Here is a 17,123-nt window from a genome sequence, read left to right as displayed (position 1 = left end):
GAAGTGATGACTCAAAGCCCAGAAGAAGGAGCATCTTTGAAAAAATGATCACAACTACCTCGGCCTGTGTGTCTCCCCAAGTTCTTGGACAGGTATTCCTAAAGTTGGGGTGTGCAAAGAATGGGAATGCCCACCCCCTCCAATAGCCTGTCCCACTTCCCAACTGTCAGGTGTCACTGCAGCAAGAGGGATTTAGGTTAGACCAGGGATGGCCAGGACGCTCGCCACAGGCAACGAGTCACAGAGCTGTGGGAAACCACGTGGCACCACAGGCCACTGCAGGGCCAGCAGCGGAAGTATAGGTGCTGTGCAGTCACTTCTGCATAAAAACCGATTTCCTCTGGATAAATGAGGACTTTGTCCAGTACCATAGCTTCTCTTAGCATATTTTATTATAATGATGCTTAGCCTGTTAGTTCCTTACGGATAAAAACTATCCTCTTTTTGGCATGTCCAGTATCTAGCATTAATACAAAGGAGGTGTTCGATAAATGCTTTGTGGAAGGGAGGAACAAATCAACGCACCACAGAAGTAGGCTCCAGGGTGCTGGGTGCAGATTGAGTGTGTGATCAAAACGCCCAGATGGAAGCTGCAGGCCCCCGATCTATAGGATTCCGTCAGAGTCCATGAAAGCCCAGTTCTGGGACAGAGCCCCCTGGCCTAAGAAAGAGTGGGACTGGAGAAGCTCAGTACGGAAAGCTGGGAGAAGCCGGGGAAGGGCTCTGGGGGTCCCCAGCAGGGAGCAGTCACCACCAGCTGAGTCAAGCACAGGGTTCAGGAACCATCCTTCTGGACTCCCACCCCTGCCCTTCTGCCCCGGCCGTGCACCCCAAAGAGGCGACTGTGCCTTTCAGTTCAGTAGACTGGATCTAGTATTACAATGACGACCCCAGGCACCAACACACATCCCCCCCCCAGTACAGAAGGACACTGGCAGTGAGCTCAGCCAGCTGCCTCAGTGCCCCCACCGCCTGCCCTCTCCGCCCCCTCCTCCTCTTGCTCCCCATTCTGGAGCCTTCTCACGATGCGGGTGAGGTCCAGGCTCCGTGTCAGCGTGTCCAGGAGCATCTGGTCCTTCTGGACGCCCTCAATGAACTCCTCCAGGGAGAGTTCCCCTGGGACAGAGAGAAAAGGGAGTCAGGGCAGAGAGGGTGTTCCCTTCCATCTCCTTGGTGGGATCGTGGCGGGGGGCGCGAGCTGGAGTCTTACATGGGGGGCTCAGAGCCAAGACTGAGCGGGTAGCAGGCAAAGGAGCCAGGGACCAAAGTCTGGTCTGGAGGTCCCTAAAATCCAACTCCTGGGGCCAGGGGCAGAGCCCCTTTGTGCCTCCTCCTCCCCTGCTGCCCCGCCCCTGGCAGCCCCCATCTCCGCCTCCTCACCATCCCCGTTGACATCGATCTTGGAGAACACCGTATTGGTGAACTCTTCAGCACTCATGGTTGAGTCGCTGCAGGGGTTAATGGCTCGGATGGCCTGGGGAGAAGAAGTGAGAGGAGCCTTCCTAGCTGGTGCCTGAGCCACCGAGTGGGCACTGGGCACTGGAGACCGTGCTGGGGTGCAAGGGCTTGTGTCCGTACAGGTGAGAAAACAGGCCTAGGGTGCCCAGGTGGCTCAGTGGTTGAGCGTCTGCCTTGGGCTGGGGTCATGACCCCAGGGTCCTGGGGTGGAGTCCCGCATCAGCCTCCCTGCAGGGAGCCTGCTTCTCTCTCTGCCTGTGTCTCTGCCTCTCTCTGTGTGTCTCTCATGAATGAATGAATGAATGAATGAATTAATTAATTAATTAATTAAATCTTAAAAAAAAAAAGAAGAAGAAGAAAGAAAAGAAAAAGAAAAAGCCCCCAAGACAGGATGGCGGGAGGCCCAGGTCTTGCAGCTGCCTCCCCCCACCCCTGCCCCGGACTCACCCTGGGTCCCAATCCTGTCCCCTCCTGAGATCGCAGTTCGCCTGCTGAAGACCCACCCTGCCCACCCGCCCCGCCCTCGCCCTCGCCCTCGCCCTCAGCCTCGGGCTGTGGGCCCTCTGCACCTGCAGTTACCCGGATGATGGTGAGCAGCTCATCGCGGTCGATGCATCCGTTGCCATCGACGTCGTAGAGCTTGAAGTACCAGCGCAGCTTCTGTTCCACCTTCCCCTTGAGGACCAGGCTGAGCGCCGCCACGTACTCCATGAAGTCGATGTAGCCGTCCTGGGCGACAGGCGCCGCCGCCGTGAGCCGCTCCCAGAGGCCGCGCCACAGGCTGAGCCTTCCTGCCCGGAGCCACCCCCCAGCCCCCCAGGCCCCCAGCATTGTGTCCCGCCCGGGCACCCCGCCGGGCCGCCCCAGAGGCCCCAGGTAGCGCTGGTAAACCAGCCCCCCCAGGCTGAAAGGTGGTGCTCTCCCTTCACTGGTATTTTGGTGAACGGGGTCACTGGCTGCTCCCAGGTGATTCTCAAACTGGAGCCCTTCCTGTTGCGAAAAGGTGTGCAGGTGGGGGAAGAGGAACTGAAACCCCACTGCCGGGAAAGGCATGTTTTTCCCAGCTGGGGAGAGGGCAGGAGGTAGATGGGGAGGCAGGGAGCACCCTTCTCCTTCTTCCCGTTCTTCCAACTCTGCTGAACAACTGCTACGCGCCCTGATAGCGGCTTCAGATTTCAGTAGGGTACGGACCCAGTCCTGGTGGGAATGCGGTGTTGGGGCACAGATTTGAATCCTGCCTTCACCCTCTCAGAGCTGTGGGATCTGGGGCAAAGGACTCGATGTCTCAATCTCCTCATCTATACTAGTTATGATAGTACCTACCTCTGTGGGATTGTGGTGGGATTAAGTGAATTTCTTTTTTTTTTAAGATTTTATTTATTTATTCATGAGAGACAGAGAGGTAGAGACACAGACAGAGGGAGAAGCAGGCACCATGCAGGGAGCCCAAGGTGGGATTCGATCCCAAGACCCCAACCTGGGATCTCAGGATCCCAGGATCTCAGGATCACAACCTGGGCTGAAGGCAGCCGCTCAGCCACTGAGCCACCCAGATGCCCCATTAACTGAGTTTCTGGATCTAAAGCACTCAACATTGCCTTGCATACAGCCAGCCCTCAGGAAATGTTAGCTATTACTGTCACTACACTTCCTGTGCTCATTTTTATAATGAGACCACTGTGCCATCACGGTGTAATGCAACGACAACACACCTAGACAGGACAGGATGGAGTCACAGACCAAGAACACACAACTCTGCCGGGGCAAAGGCCAGAGAAGAGGCTTGGGGAGGCTTCCTGGGAAAGGGGTTGACCATGGGAGAGAGTGGCACCGGACCTGCCTGTGGGGTATTTCTCTGGGGTCCCCCAAATGTCACAGGCTGACCCCCTGTTCACCCCTGCCAGCCCCACCAGTGGGGTCAGGGAAACCGAGAACAGAGGCCTGCCTCTGCTCATCTGGCCCCCAAGCCAAGGGAAGCTCATGAAGGGAAGCCTGTGTTGTGCAGAGAGGCTAAGGTAAGGAGCACTGGACTCAGAGTGCGTGAACTTGGAGTCCAGCTCCTGTTCCTCCACTTACTCATGACCCTGGTCCTGGGACCAGGAAGTTACCCAGAGGCACATCTGGGGTCAGAAAAAAGACCTCTGACAGGGAGATTTGCCAGCCTTATGTAGTAATGAGCTCCCTGCCACTGAAAGTATGCAAGCAGGGGCTGGAGCTCGGTTATTAAAGATGTGTCAGAGGCTGGGAAGGATGGCCTCTGAGATTGGGCTGTCCCAGCCCTGGGCCTCAGGTGAGGCCTTGAGGAGCCGCAGCCCCACAGTGGGTGTCATGATCATAGTGAACATTCGCGTGGTGCTTCCCTGTGTTCATAGGCTTTCACGTACGCCTTAGCTCATTCCATCCTTGCCCAACCCAGGCCCGGGTTGTCCTCAGAATAGAGCAAGGCCCCCCCATGCCACAATGCTCAGAGAAGCAAGAGAAACAATCAAGGAGGTTTTCCCTGGGCAAGAGGACACTGGGCAAGGACACAGGGCGAGGACACTTGTGCTTTTCACTTTTTTTGTGTATTGTGGGAAATGTTTACAGCGAGCTGTACAAAATTACTTTTTTTTTTCAAAATTACTTTTATAATTTAAAAAAAAAAGGCTAAAAAGGGGCAATGGAAAAGTAGGGGGCTCTCGCACCAGGAAGAGCTAATTGACATCCTAGGAGAGGTGTGACCTTGGGCAAGTCACGGGGTATCTCTGGGTCTCGGTTCCTCAGCTGGACAGTGGGGAATGACAGTGCCCACTTTTCAAGACTGTGGGACGGGTTAGATTCCGTAGTGATATGCTTTCCTCATTTAATCACACCGCCTGGGAGGTGGGATTTTTGTCCCCATTTTCAGAGGAAAGCTGAAGTTGAGAGGACTTAGATCCCACAACCAACGAACGAGCAAGCCTTGGCTAGAAACCAGGTCTCCTAAATCCTACCTGGCGTTCAGACGCAGAGGTGAAGATTTACATCAATTTGTGTGCACCTGTGCGAGTGCCAGGCATGGCCAAGCCCAGGCAAAACTTTGAAGCAAGCAAAGCACATGCTTACCCCCCTCCCCGCCACACTCAGCGCTCATGCTGCTGCACCCCCAGCCCTGCCCGTCCAGCACAGTCCCCTAGGATCCTACTTGCCTGCTCACTCAGGGGTTGCAGACTTTTTCTGCAAAGGGCCACACAGCAAATATTTCAGTTTGGGCGATGTGTAAACACGGGGGTGGGGTTTGTTCTAATGAAACGTCATTTGTAAAAACAGGCCCACAGGCCATCATTTGCACAGCCCTGTTTGACTCCCCATTCGGAGGGCACCTGGGGGGCTCAGTGGTTGAGCATCTGCCTTCGGCTCAGGGCATGATCCCGGGGTCCTGGGACCGAGTTCCGCATCGGGCTCCCTGCATGGAGCCCGCTTCTCCCTCTGCCTGTGTCTCTGCCTCTCTCCCGGTGTCTCTCACGAATAAATCAATAAAATCTTAAAAAAAAAAAACTTCCCATTTGGGTGTCCCATGTCTTAGCCCATGTGCTCCACTGCTCTGTGCTCAGGACAATGGGTAGAAGGCAACATTGTCCCAAGTGTGATTTATACCATTGGTATAGATGAGGCCCTTGAAAGGTCACAAAGATGCTCTTCATTTTAGTAGTGATGTATTTAAATTTTTAAAAAATTGGGCAGCCGTGGTGGTGCAGTGGTTTAGTGCCGCCTGCAGCCCAGGGTATGATCCTGGAGACCCAGGATCGAGTCCCATGTCAGGCTCCCTGCATGGAGCCTGCTTCACCCTCTGCCTGTATCTCTGCCTCTCTCTTTCTGTGTGTCTCTCATGAATAAATAAATAAAATCTTTAGAAAAAAAATAAATTTTTAAAAAATTTTATTTTTTAATAAAAATGAGAGACACAGAGGGACGTAGACACATAGGCAGATGGAAAAGCAGGTTTCCTGCAGGGATCCCATGTGGGACTCGATCCAGGATCCCAGGATGATGACCTGAGCTGAAGGCAGACACTCAACTGCTGAGCCACCCAGGGTTCCCAGGAATGTATTTAAATTAATGTGTATTATAAAACACATAATCCACCCATAGAACTCATGATTTCTCACATGTTCATTCACTCATATAACAAATACTTGTTAAGCACCACCTACAATGGTCCAGGCACTGTTCTAGGTGCTGAAGATACAGGACTGAACTGGACAGATGAAAAAATCTCTGCCCTTGTGGAGCTCACATTCCAGCAAGGGAGACAGAAAACAAATAGTGTCAAAGTGTTATTTGGTATCATGTCTTAGAAGATGAGACCTGCTCTGGAGTGGGATGATGGGACCAGAAGTGCAGGGGCAGGGGCCAGCCCCAGTTAAACAGGGTTTCAACCAGGACATCTGGGCAGGTGTCAGTGGGATGGAGACTTATAGCAGGGGAAGGTGTGAGCCAAGCAGAATTCTGGAGGAAGAGGATCCCGGTGTGACAAAGGCCCTAAGGTGAAGGCGTGTGTGGTGTAATCAGAGGTCAGGTTTGGGACAGTGGAGGTGGTGCTTGCAAATGCAGGGTTGGTGGGTTGTCCCTCCCTGGTGTCAGACATGTGACTGTAGGGGGTCCTTCTGGAGATGTGTCTTGACCCCAAAGGTTTCCCTAGCAGATGAGAAGCTGAGATATTTTGGTGTGTTGGGGTGTAAGATGTTGAGGCTCAACCATTGACTTTCCTCCTTCTGTTCAGGAGTTATTCCTTCTTCTGGAGCACTGGGGGCTCCAGCAGAGAGATAACCATCCCTTCTGGTCTCCATGCCACAGGCTCCAGTATTCTGTTCCCCCACAGCTCCTCCAGGAAAGTCAGTGGGCACCAGGATGCTGCCCTTGAGCTTGGGACCCAAAGCCCATAATCTGCTTTGGCCCTTGACCCTAAATATTAGTGAGTTTTAAATAGCCTCTGAGCCCCAGCTATCTTTAGAAGCCCTGGGCACAGTGGTGTTTGGACTTCTGGGCAGCAAGGGGGGCCGGGAAGGCTCTGGGCAGCCTCTCCCTGGCTGGAGGTGGACTCAAGGTAGAGCACTGTCACATCCTGTGCTTCAAGTGAGCGCCAGCAGGGGGGTGGGGGGGTGCCCAGCTGGGTGGGGAGACTGGTTCAGAGACTTGGGTCCTTCTACCACTGCATCTTGACTCAATTGCTCCAAATAAATGGAAAATTTGCTCTTGAAACCAACAGACATCTTAACTCATGCTCTCACCATCCATGGCAGGTGTGGGTACTGAGCTGAGGATGGGGGAGATGCTGGGCACAAGGCCACCCAGCGGATGAAAACTCACTGTGCTCAGCTCCTTGTGCAGCCTCTAGCTAACCAGGAGGTCCTCACCCAGTGTCCCGGTGATTGCACAGGGAGAGTACAACTTGACCACCATGCAGACCTTCAGACCCACTTGAGAGAAGGTGAGCTGAGGTCACTGGACACTTTGGAGTTGGGAGGAACCTGGACGTCCCAGCGACCAGGCAGCCTTGCCTATCACCAGAGCATCAGAAGTGACCACAGAGCATCAGGGACGAGCCACATAAGAAGGGCCTGCCTGTGCCAGGCCACCAGGAAATGGAGGCTTCTCACCCTGCTCTCTCCGCTCCACTCCTCCTTCTCCTCCTCCACCCTGTGAGCATCTAAGGGTCTGGGCAAAAGCACCAGGTACAGCACCTGGCACTTAGTAGGGTGCTCGGTGACTGTCTCGTAAGTGTTTGCCCTTGTTCTGGAGTAAACCAAGACATGTGTGTGCAAGAGTCAGGGGAAGCCGTTAGACTGGGCTCCTGCGGACCGCTCTGTCTTCCGCTGGCAAGTGAGGGCACAGAGGGGGCTGGTTCACCTCTGAACCCCTAGTGCCTGACTCACAGTAGGTGCTCAGTGAATATTAGGTCAATTGACTCCCTAACGTAGCCCCAGCTACACAGAGGCACGCTCCCTCCTCCGGCAGACACCACGTCCTGGCACCTGCTCCCCGCAGCCTGTGCGGGCCCGTGCCTCCCGGGGGGGCCCTCCAGCGCCCCCCTCCACCCAGGCCTCTGCTCACTTTGTTGAAGTCAAAGGTCTCGAACATCTGCTCCACATACTGGCTGGCAGACGGGCTCAGGTTCTTGAGGCCGAAAAACTGGCGGAACTCGTAGAGGGTGAGCTGGCCGGAGGGGCACTCGGTCATGAACTTCTTGTACCACTGGTGGCACTCGGTGCTGCTCAGCTCCTCCACCGACTTGCCGTCCATTACATTGCCCATCTCCCGGCCTGTGGGTGGCTGGGGCCCGAGGCGGACGGGTCCTGTGCTCGCCGCCGCTGCACACGGGGCGCTGGGCCTTCTAGCGCTGGGTCCTCCTCACTCACGGGCCAGAGTCCTCCAGAGCTGAGCAAAGAAGGTCTGAGGGATCAAGCAGCGCAAGGAAATGCCAATGCCGGGAGGAGGTGAGCAGAGGGACAAAGGTGATGGGGGGACGTGCAAACCAGGAGATGCCAGAGAACCAGTGTTAAGTCCCCACTAAACCCTTGCAGCCAATGGGAACCGCTCCTAGGAAAGAGGAGTGAAAATAGAACAAAGCTTAGGGAAGCAGAGGCCCAGGATTACAGCCTTGAGCTGATAGGTGAGAGGATTTTCTTACCCATTTTGCAATCTCCTTATCCCTTCTTACCAGGCAGCAGTTGTTCTGATCCTGTTACCTCCATTCCCTTCTCCTGTTTTTGAGTGCGTTCTCAGTGTTTTTGGTCCCTGTCCTCCGATGTGGAATTGAGGTACATAGGAGATAGAGCTGGTTCCTCTTCAACAGCTGGCCCTACTGTGGGCTCCTGACAGGGCTGCTGTGCACAGTTGTCGAGGCTGTGCACTGCACTTGGCCATCACAACTAAGGGGTTCCAGTCACACCATGGATAGTTAATATATGAGAGCACCTGAGTGATGCAGAGTTTGTGGGGTTCCGAGACAGAGTCCTGAGCAGCCAGGGGGAAAGTCCTCCTACCTAACACTGTACAAGTACACATGGCCATGTACACACACTCACTGGTCCTCTTCTTACATTCCTAGGGACTGAATCTTTCTCATCCTGAAAGGCCTGAATTCAACCTTCCATTTGATTCCACACTTGATACCACCGCCTCCCAGGGGCATGGGGATAGGGGACAATGAATGCGTGCCTAGTGGCCTAGGGGGACGTGTGTGTGTGTGTGTGTGTGTGCGTGTGTGTGTGTGTGTGTGAGGGCAACAGCATGCAGGTGCATGGTAAGCTGCTACTGCCTCTCCCAGAAAGTTCCCAGGCCAGTCTTAGGGGCCCATCTGTGATGAGGGTTGTCCCTATCACACAGCACTGTTGTGTTCATGATACCTGTAACTAGAAGGAAGCAGTCAAAATGTTAACAGGGCTCATCTCTGGGTCATGACATCACCAGTGAAATTTTAATCTTTGCTTTTTAAGAATTATCTGTATTTTTTAAATGGTTTCTAGTAAACACATGTTGCTCACAAAAACAGAGGATAGCTATTTTTGAAAAAGAAACCAAACAGGACTGCTTTGCCTCTCCTCTGCCTAAAGTGATGAATGCAGGGTGCACTGGGCAGAGGCGCCCCTTGGGCCTGCCCGCTTCCATCAAGCTGTCTGGGGTGTGTCTTGGATATGGGGCTGGAGGCAGTGGACCTGGGGCCCAGGCTGGCGTCTTTGTCCATGGAGTCCTCTCAGGTTCGGGGTTTGGACTGAAGGCCTCAAGGATGAGGGAACAGCTCATCTTTCCATCACTCCCTATTTACGTCCTCCCTACCCTCCCTCCAGAGCACAAACATGCCCCCCTCTGTGAGGCCTTCTTCCCCAACAGAATTCAGTTTTCTGACCTCAGTGCACTGACAGTTTGCTTATGTGTTATATGAGCTTTCTATGCTGCTTGAACATTACCACAAGGGCAGTAGCTTCCAACTCTACACATTTATTATTCCGTGTCACTGGGGGCCAGGAGTCTGAGCATAGCTTCACTGGTTCCTCTGCCCCAGGTCTCAAGGGGCTGTGATGTCATTTGGACCGTGTTGGCATCCGGAGGCTTGACTGGGGAAGAATCCAATTCCACATCATTCTGGTTGTTGGCTGAATTCATTTCCTGGCTATAGGACAGAGGACCCTGGCTTCTGGCTGGATACAGTCTAGAGGCCGCTCTCAGGTCCTAGAGGCTGCCTGCAGTTTCTAGAAGCAGTCCAAAGTTCCTTGCTACATGGACTCCTCAATGTGGCCACTTATTTCATTGAGCCAGCAGGAAGAATCTCTCTCCAGTCTGCTACAACGGAAGCTTATATAACATAACTAAGCAAGGCAACGCCAACCCATTACCTTTGCCATGTTCTGTGGGTTAGCAGCGAGTCACGGGTGTCCCCCACACTCAGAGGAGGAGGACTGTGCAAAGGCAGGAACAGCAGGAGGTGGAAGTCACAGAAGTCACCTTCACATCTGTGACAACATTCATACTTCTACAATAACATGCATGGTGCTCATTTATTTCTCGAATTATAAGCAGCTGTTCATTGTCAGCCTGTCGGGATGCCTGGGGGGCTCAGCGGTTGAGCATCTGCCTTCAGATCCTGGGGTCCTGGGATTGAGTCCCGCATCAGGCTCCCTGCAGGGAGCCTGCTTCTCCCTCTGCCTGTCTCTGCCTCTTTTTCTGTGTCTCTCATGAATAAAGATATAAAATCTTTTAAAAAATAAAATACAAAAAAATATTGTCAGCCTGTCTTCAGGAACTCCGGGTAGAGGCTGTGTGCCCTGAGCCCCAGGGGGCTGACCCCTGTGGATGGGGATCACTGGGGCTCCTCTGCCCTCTGGGAATTCATCCACTGGGAAGCCGTGGAAGGAGACCAGTAGGAGAGAAAAGGCTGGGTATTTGTTCCCCGCCCTCCCTGCTGGGTCCCAGTTTGGGCCCTGGTTGTTTTCTTCTACCTTCAACCACAGCTCCTACGAAAGCTCCCTCTCTGGGACAGAGCTGCCTCCCTCTACCGCTCAGGCTCGGGAGTCAGAAGGGCTTCCACCTGTGGCCACTCCCCGAGCAGGTCACCAGTCCCTGAGCTATGCTCACTTCTCTGCAAACACTCCCCTCAGGCAACACTCCTCAGTTACCTTTGGAGGGTAACACCTGACAGGGGCTCGAGCGCAGGAAAACATTGAGTGAGTGAATGCGTGCACTCACGATGGAAGGAAGAATTAAAGGCTGAAGTAGGATGGAGCTACCAACCAACGGCCCCTGTGTCCAGGGTGCCGAGCTAAGCTTTCGGAATAGGCTTACAATGGCCCTGTGAGGTGGGATTATTTCCACGTGACACAAGAGGAACAGGGGACAGAAAAATCATCCTGAGTGATGTCTGGGTGGCTCAGAGGTTGTGCATCTGCCTTCAGCTCAGGGCGTGATCCCAGGGTCCTGGGGTCGAGTCCTGCATCAGGCTCCTTGCAGGGAGCCGGCTTCTCCCTCTGCCTGTGTCTCTGCCTCTCTCTGTGTGTCTCTCATGAATAAATAAATAGAAAGAAAGAAAGAAAGAAAGAAAGAAAGAAAGAAAGAAAGATCATTGAGGTTCACAGAAATTCGAAGTGGTGGTACCAAAGTTTTCCATCTCACCACCATACTTTTAACCTAAACCCTTAAATCTCTGAGGAAGGCCCAGGTGGGGGTGGGGGAAAAGCCCTAGGGCTCCTACTCCAACGTCTTCCCTGTGGCCCTTCTGCAGAAACAATTCCAGTGACAGGGGTCTCAAAACCTTTGGATGGGAGCTCCTCATCCCTTTTCTCTGCCCCAAGATGGGAAAGAAGTCCGCCAGCTTCCCAATCCCAGAGCCCAGCTTTTCCCTCTCCTGTGGACTCTCTCTATCCCACTCTCCATTCTCCCAGACATGGTTACCAAGTCAGGAGGGTTGGGATCCATACCGAGGCCTGCAAGAAGAGGTGGACACACAAGAGAGGTACAGAGGGGCAGGGTGGACAGCTTATGCGGTGGACACAGTAGAGAGGCCTGGTGGCTTCCCCAGGCTGCTTTGTCTACAGGAATCCCTCCTGGGACAGGTGCCATAGCAGGTGAGAGGATACACCTGGCCGAATGGTGCCAAGGAGAGGGAGTGTGGGGGGCAGGTGTGCGGAGGTGGAAGCCGGGCTGAGAAGAGATGGGAGGGCCTGACTGATCCTGTCCCCCACTCTCCACCTCCACAGAAACAGAGCAGAGCTCTAAGCACCCGGTCTTTGCCTTCTAAAACTATCCCACCCACACCAATAGGGACCTGGGCCAGCTTCTTTGAAAGGTCCCTGGAAGCGTCCATCAAGGCTGCACTACCAAGGTGAACCTCAAGGGGGAGACCACTCCCAGTGGAGAGGAGGAGGCATCCCAGCTGGAGTGAAAATGCTGGGCCCCCATCACACCCCAGCAGGTTCTCCAGTGGGGAGGGCAGAGATGGCTCCAGTTCATCTTTGCAACCTAAAGACTCCACCTTCGGAGACTCAGCAAGGGTCTCCTGGGTGGTTGGGTGGATATATAACTTTTAGTTACACCGAGACCAAAAACTTGAATTTTTCTCTGCTTTTCAAAATCAACTAAAATGGCAATAAAATGTTTAAACCTACCAACCCACGGAGACGAAGGGAGAGAAGACAGCAGGTGAGAGGTTCTAATAAAATGTTGGACAACAGAAGGCAGATGGATCTCAGCGCTCAGGAAGTCCAAACCCAAACACTTTCAGAGAACAGGAGGATGTGGAGGTTGGTAGGGACACAGCACCTACACCTGGCACAGAGCTCTGCAGGCTCAGAGTGGGTGCAGAGGTGCCCTGGAAGCTGGGGTGCAGGACGGTATGGAGCAGAAATAGGAGGACAAGCGGAAAGCCTGTGGAAGGAGCAAAGGGTTCCCCAGATGCCTTCTGCAAGGCAGCAGGATGGACATCTCTGGGCATCCATCTCTCGCCCCTGGCTGGAGATCATTCTGGAGCTTTGGACTGGAGAGGCTGGAGAAGAGAGAAGGGTCGCTCTAGAAGCTGGGAGTTAAGGGCAAGTCTGCATACAAAGAGACCCCAGGCTCCTTCCCCTGCTGCTCCGCAAATACCGATAACTGGGCAGGAGAGACCTGGTACAGAAGCCAAGTGGCCGGCTTCCCGCCAAGGATTGCCAGGCACTTGAGGAAAGCCTCTGACTTTTGAGAGAGAGAGAGAGAGAGTGCGCCTACCAACAACAAACAGAAAATCCTGGACTCTCTACTGTGAGGGACCTCTAGGGGGGCTCACATCCTTCTTCCCTACTCACCATCTTCTTTTCAGAGAATGGCATCCAGGGAGGCCTGGCTAGTGCCCTGATGCATGTCTGGATCTCCAGAATCCTGTCCCTCCATCCCATCCCAGCCCCAAACTCTTATGCTCCAAAAGGATGCGCCATTGAGTGCATCTCCCCTCCTAGAATGAGCTGGGACTCCTAGAAATGGATTCACCCAGTGGTGTGCTGGCAAAGAGTTAACGACAGGCTGTCTGGAAAAAAAGAAACCCCAGTTTGCAGGCCTCTGCTGCTGGCTTCAGAGGTCACCAACATGAAGTCACCGGCTGTGGAGTTGAGAGATGCCCCCAGTCCTCCCCCTCAGGCCCATCGGAGCTGGCTCCAGCACACCGCTCCATCTGCCTCTAGGTGGCAGTGGCCAGGGACTCACTCAGGCCACCCGGCACCGCGTCAGGGGCCCTCTGCCTTCATGGCTCTTCTGGACCAGAGGAGAGAAGACAAGATGGGAAATCCCCCCCCCCCCCCACCAATGAACTCCAAGTCAGAAGAGGCAGTTTGATGTAAAATGAGGGCTGCGGGGGGCGGGGGGGGATGGGGGCCGGCAGCTGCACCAATGTGGAATCGCATTCAGGTGACTTCCCTCTCTTGACTTTGGAGGGGTTGCCAACCTTGGCTTATGGGGAGGGTGTGGCCAGCACCAGCTTTGCTCGGGACTCAGGCTCTGGAGGGGTGTTGAGGCCTCTCTTGGGGAGAAGGGACCGAGAATCAAGTCTTTTTGAGTAAGGGACTGGTGGGGCTGGGTAGGGAGAGGTAGGTAGGGGCCTGCGGGATCAGCCTCACAGAAATCCCCAAAATGATGAGGTGTCAGGAAACCACAGATAAGGGAACAAAGCAGACCATACTGCCCTAGATGTGTGTGTGTGGGGGGTCTTTTTTTGTGACAGTCACCTGTGACCAGAGAGAATAACCAGACCCTAAAAGAAGGAAGCCATAAAAGATATTATCACCAGGGACGCCTGAGTGACTCACTGACTGAGCGTCTGCCTTTGGCTCAGGGTGTGATCCCAGGGTCCTGGGATCAAGTCCCACATCGGGCTCCCTGCAGGGAGCCTGCTTCTCCCTCTGCCTGTGTCTCTGCCTCTCTCTGTGTGTCTCTCATGAATAAATAAAATCTTAAAAAAAAAAAAAAGATGTTATCACCAGTGCTTATTCAAACCAAGACATCCCGGGAATGATAAGGCCGCAGTTCCCTGTCAGTTCTAAATAAAAGACTGTCGGTGGAGGCCCACGTTGGCAACCCTGTCAGGACCCCTCTCACTCCTTTGAGAGCTTCCTCTGTCTCATTGTTTCATAAACTATCGCTTCATTTCCCAGTCTTCGGGCATCTCTGGACTTAACCTACCGTAAAACGCCCCCCTGCGGCCTCAGTTTACCCACCCACAGCCACCCATTCAGATGCCAGGGAAAGGAAGGACAAACTTTAATTGCTGCCGAGAACAGAGACCTCCCTTTGCCTTTGATGACAGTGGGCACGGCACAGCTGTCTTAGCCCTTGCTCCCCCGGGAGCAAGCCGCCGTTCTCCCCGGGACCCAGGGTTGCGGGGGGGTCAGGGTGTAGCTGGTGGGGGGCCTTCTGACTGGCAGAGGCCTAGGTACGCCACAAGACCAGGTTGGCAGGAGGCACGTCGAAGCACTTGCGGGTGTGGTCAGTGTCCCTCCGGTACAGGTAGCCGCAGGTGGGCTTCTGCAAGGTGTAGAAGGGGTTCAGGGAGTTGGAGTACTGGGAGGTGTAGAAGCCGAACCTGAGCTTCTCCAGGCTCTGTCCCCTCGGGTCTACCACCACGGGCACATAGGCTGCCGCCAGGGTCTGCTCACGGTCCTGTTTCCACGACCGGGACAGGGGAGGCCGTGGAGACTTCTCCTTTTTGCTTGACAGTGTCTTGGGCTCCCGGCTGGGTCCTGAGGGTTTCTTTGAGTCCTGGGGGGCGGGGAGAAGGAGAGAGCTGAGGCATCAGACTCTGGGGCTTGCACTGCTAAGGCCAAGGGTGGGAGTGAGGGGGCAGGTGCCACTGGTCAGAAGCTTCCAGAGCCACCCCCGAGAAGCTCTGGTGGCCAGACACCTCCAGGAGCGGGGTGACCCTCAGGGCCCCCTGACCTACCCCCTCCGGTGCAGACCTCAGCCTGCTTCTCAGAGGCTGGGAGCCAGGCTCGTCCTCAACCCCTCACCCCTCTCCCCTCTGCCCCGTGTCCAGCTGTCTGTCAGAGTCCTCCACGGGGCTCCCAACTGGCCCTGGCTCCCGCCAGGCCTCCATCCTGTCTCCTGCAGGGTCTCTCCAGCCTGGGCCTCTGCACACCAATGGCCAGACCACATAGCTCTTCTCCTCAAAGTGTCTTTGGCTCTCTGCTGCCTAGAACAGAAATCTCTAGGACCCCTGGCCGGGAAGGCAAGAGCTTTAGGGACAGGGCTCCCATCACCCTGTGCACTTGCTAGATGGCCTGCCTATCACCCCTGGTGGCACCTTGTCCTTCCAGGCCTCGGGGCCTTTGCTCAGGCGGTTCCCCCAGCCCAGCAAGCCCTCCCCCACTGCTCCCCTCATCCATCAGGGAGAGTCTCTTTCCCCTTTCAGCCTTAAGCTCCTTAAGGGCAGTGCATTCTCACCCTTACCCTTGACATGATGGCCTCCAAAGTCCTGTTCCTTGTTTTACTCCAGAACAAGGCATTTAGTGAGCACTCAATAAATGTTGGTCCAATTGAACTGGAATCTACTAAGGGGCAGTTCCCCTTCCAACCAGCCAGTCCATTCCATTTTAGAACACCTCTCATTGTTACAGAGTGACAATGCCAGCTCTTCACAATCACCGCTCTCGGTTGTTTAGGCACAGAGGTCTACTCCCCGAAGATGCCCCCAGTGCCCCACTGGCCACATTTAGTGACATTTATTTACTCCTCTGTTGCCACTCTCAAGACTGCCCCATGATCGAATTGTTTGGTTCACCCTTGATTCCCCCCACACCATCTCCCAGGTATCGGATGCCCATCTTACTAGGATTCTTCACAGACATGACGGTACAACCCAAAGGATGAGATGCCTGGGTGTCGGGCTGGCCCTCTCCTGCTCCTCCAGGCTACTGCTGTGAGGGGAACCCATTCCCACTCTGCCCAGCCTCATGGCCCTCCAATCCTGCCCTTGCCCCAGCAGGGAAACGGAAGGGAACCCTAGCTACAGAGTTACTGCAAGTTGAACCCCTGCCATCTTACAGAGGAAATCCCTGGCACTCAAGAGATAACGCACACTCCTTTGCATTTGATTTCAAACTACTTGCCCAACTCAAACCTGCCCAGGGCTTTCCTCCCAAGCAGGCTCTGATTCCTACCCAGGAACGCGTGTGTTATCTGCTGTGCCTTTCAAAATTCTTCCTATCCTTCCAAGCCAGCAACCCTCTGGACATCTCCTCCAGGAAGCCTCCGGTACTGCAGCCCCTGCCCTGTCTCACCCTCCTCTCTGCCTTCAGGCCCTCCTCTAGGGCTGTGCGGTCCTTTGCCAGGCAGGGACAAGGGGGAGGCAAGTGAGCATTGTAAGGAGGAGCCGGGGCCCCCTGAATGCTTCTTTACATCTTGCTGCCCTGGGCTCTGTGCTTGCCTCACCCCAACCCCAAATCCTGGTCCTTCCAGGCTCACACCAATGTTCCAATCGCCTGTCAACTGCTCCCCATGTTCAGGACCTCACCCTGTTCACCTCTGTGTCCCTGGGGCTGACCCCCATGCCGGCCCACAGCCCAGCTGGAGACAGGGGCGTTCAAGTGTTCAGCAGCCTTCCCAGACTCTCTGGGGCTCAGTGGTGCTGGGGGTGGGGTGCAGTTTACACACCGAGGGGTAACATCGGAAATGAGCTCTGACAGCGTTATCAGCAGGGGTTCTTCACCACCTGCTGCGAGCACATCAAACTCTTTAAGGAGATTATCTCCTCTAATCCTCACATTACCCTTTAAGGAAGATAGTATTACTAGTCCTAGTTATAGTTGAGAAAACTGTAGGAAGGGGGTTAGTCACACGTTTAGGGCCAGGTGGCCGGTAAAGAACCAGGCTGGGACTGAACCCAGGGCTGGCTGACCCTAAGGCCCACACCCTCTCCCCCATGATGCAGACCACGGCCACTGCACTGGGAGTGGGGCTGGGGCTCCCAATTCATCCAATTCATCTCTGCCCTCGTTTCCTCGTGGCGCTGGGCAGCAGGGCAGCAGCTGAAGGGAAAGGCAGCCAGGCCTCCCAGTTTGGCAGGGACACTGGGGTTTTGAATGCTGGATTTTGGCATGACCATCTCTTGGCAGAGCTGGGGATATGACATTATTTGCTTTGTTCAGTCATTCATTCATTCAAAACTATTCCTCTTACATGCCAGGCCCTGGGCG

General features: G+C 54.5%; 2 protein-coding genes across 5 annotated transcripts; both read right to left on the bottom strand.

Moving 5' to 3' along the window:
* Positions 1-267: 267 nt before the first annotated feature.
* Positions 268-14,361, bottom strand: GUCA1A (guanylate cyclase activator 1A). 4 transcript variants are annotated; one of them, XM_055330732.1, is made up of 5 exons: positions 14,193-14,361; positions 7,531-8,016; positions 2,038-2,187; positions 1,381-1,474; positions 268-1,116 (listed from the first exon to the last, which is right to left on the bottom strand). In XM_055330732.1, the coding sequence occupies exons 2-5, from the start codon at positions 7,729-7,731 to the stop codon at positions 944-946; spliced, it is 618 nt and encodes a 205-aa protein (XP_055186707.1). In that variant the 5' UTR covers positions 7,732-8,016; positions 14,193-14,361; the 3' UTR covers positions 268-943. The 4 variants fall into 4 exon arrangements, with proteins under 4 accessions (XP_055186707.1, XP_055186708.1, XP_055186706.1 ...); XM_055330733.1 differs by having other exon boundaries at positions 14,218-14,361; XM_055330731.1 differs by lacking the exon at positions 14,193-14,361 and adding an exon at positions 8,138-13,221.
* On the bottom strand, positions 14,362-16,477 carry GUCA1ANB (GUCA1A neighbor). The gene is made up of 2 exons (XM_055330402.1): positions 16,442-16,477; positions 14,362-14,691 (listed from the first exon to the last, which is right to left on the bottom strand). The coding sequence occupies exons 1-2, from the start codon at positions 16,475-16,477 to the stop codon at positions 14,362-14,364; spliced, it is 366 nt and encodes a 121-aa protein (XP_055186377.1).
* Between the last annotated feature and the right edge of the window lie 646 nt (positions 16,478-17,123).

The sequence above is a fragment of the Nyctereutes procyonoides genome, unplaced genomic scaffold (genome assembly GCF_905146905.1).
Source record: "Nyctereutes procyonoides isolate TBG_1078 unplaced genomic scaffold, NYPRO_anot_genome, whole genome shotgun sequence".
Taxonomy (NCBI): Eukaryota; Metazoa; Chordata; class Mammalia; order Carnivora; family Canidae; genus Nyctereutes; species Nyctereutes procyonoides.
The sequence above is the reverse complement of the archived record's forward strand: the minus strand, read 5'-3'. Positions and strand labels throughout refer to the sequence as shown.

Excerpts from the sequence above, each read along its gene's own strand:
- GUCA1ANB (XM_055330402.1), bottom strand. The coding sequence starts at position 16,477 with ATGGGGGTCAGCCCCAGGGACACAGAGGTGAACAGG. Across the intron at positions 14,692-16,441 it reads GGGACACAGAGGTGAACAGG|GACTCAAAGAAACCCTCAGG; the intron begins GTGAGGTCCTGA and ends CCCGCCCCCCAG.
- GUCA1A (XM_055330732.1), bottom strand. The coding sequence starts at position 7,731 with ATGGGCAATGTAATGGACGGCAAGTCGGTGGAGGAGCTGAGCAGCACC. Across the intron at positions 2,188-7,530 it reads AGACCTTTGACTTCAACAAA|GACGGCTACATCGACTTCAT; the intron begins GTGAGCAGAGGC and ends CCTGTCGCCCAG. Across the intron at positions 1,475-2,037 it reads AGCTGCTCACCATCATCCGG|GCCATCCGAGCCATTAACCC; the intron begins GTAACTGCAGGT and ends TCTTCTCCCCAG.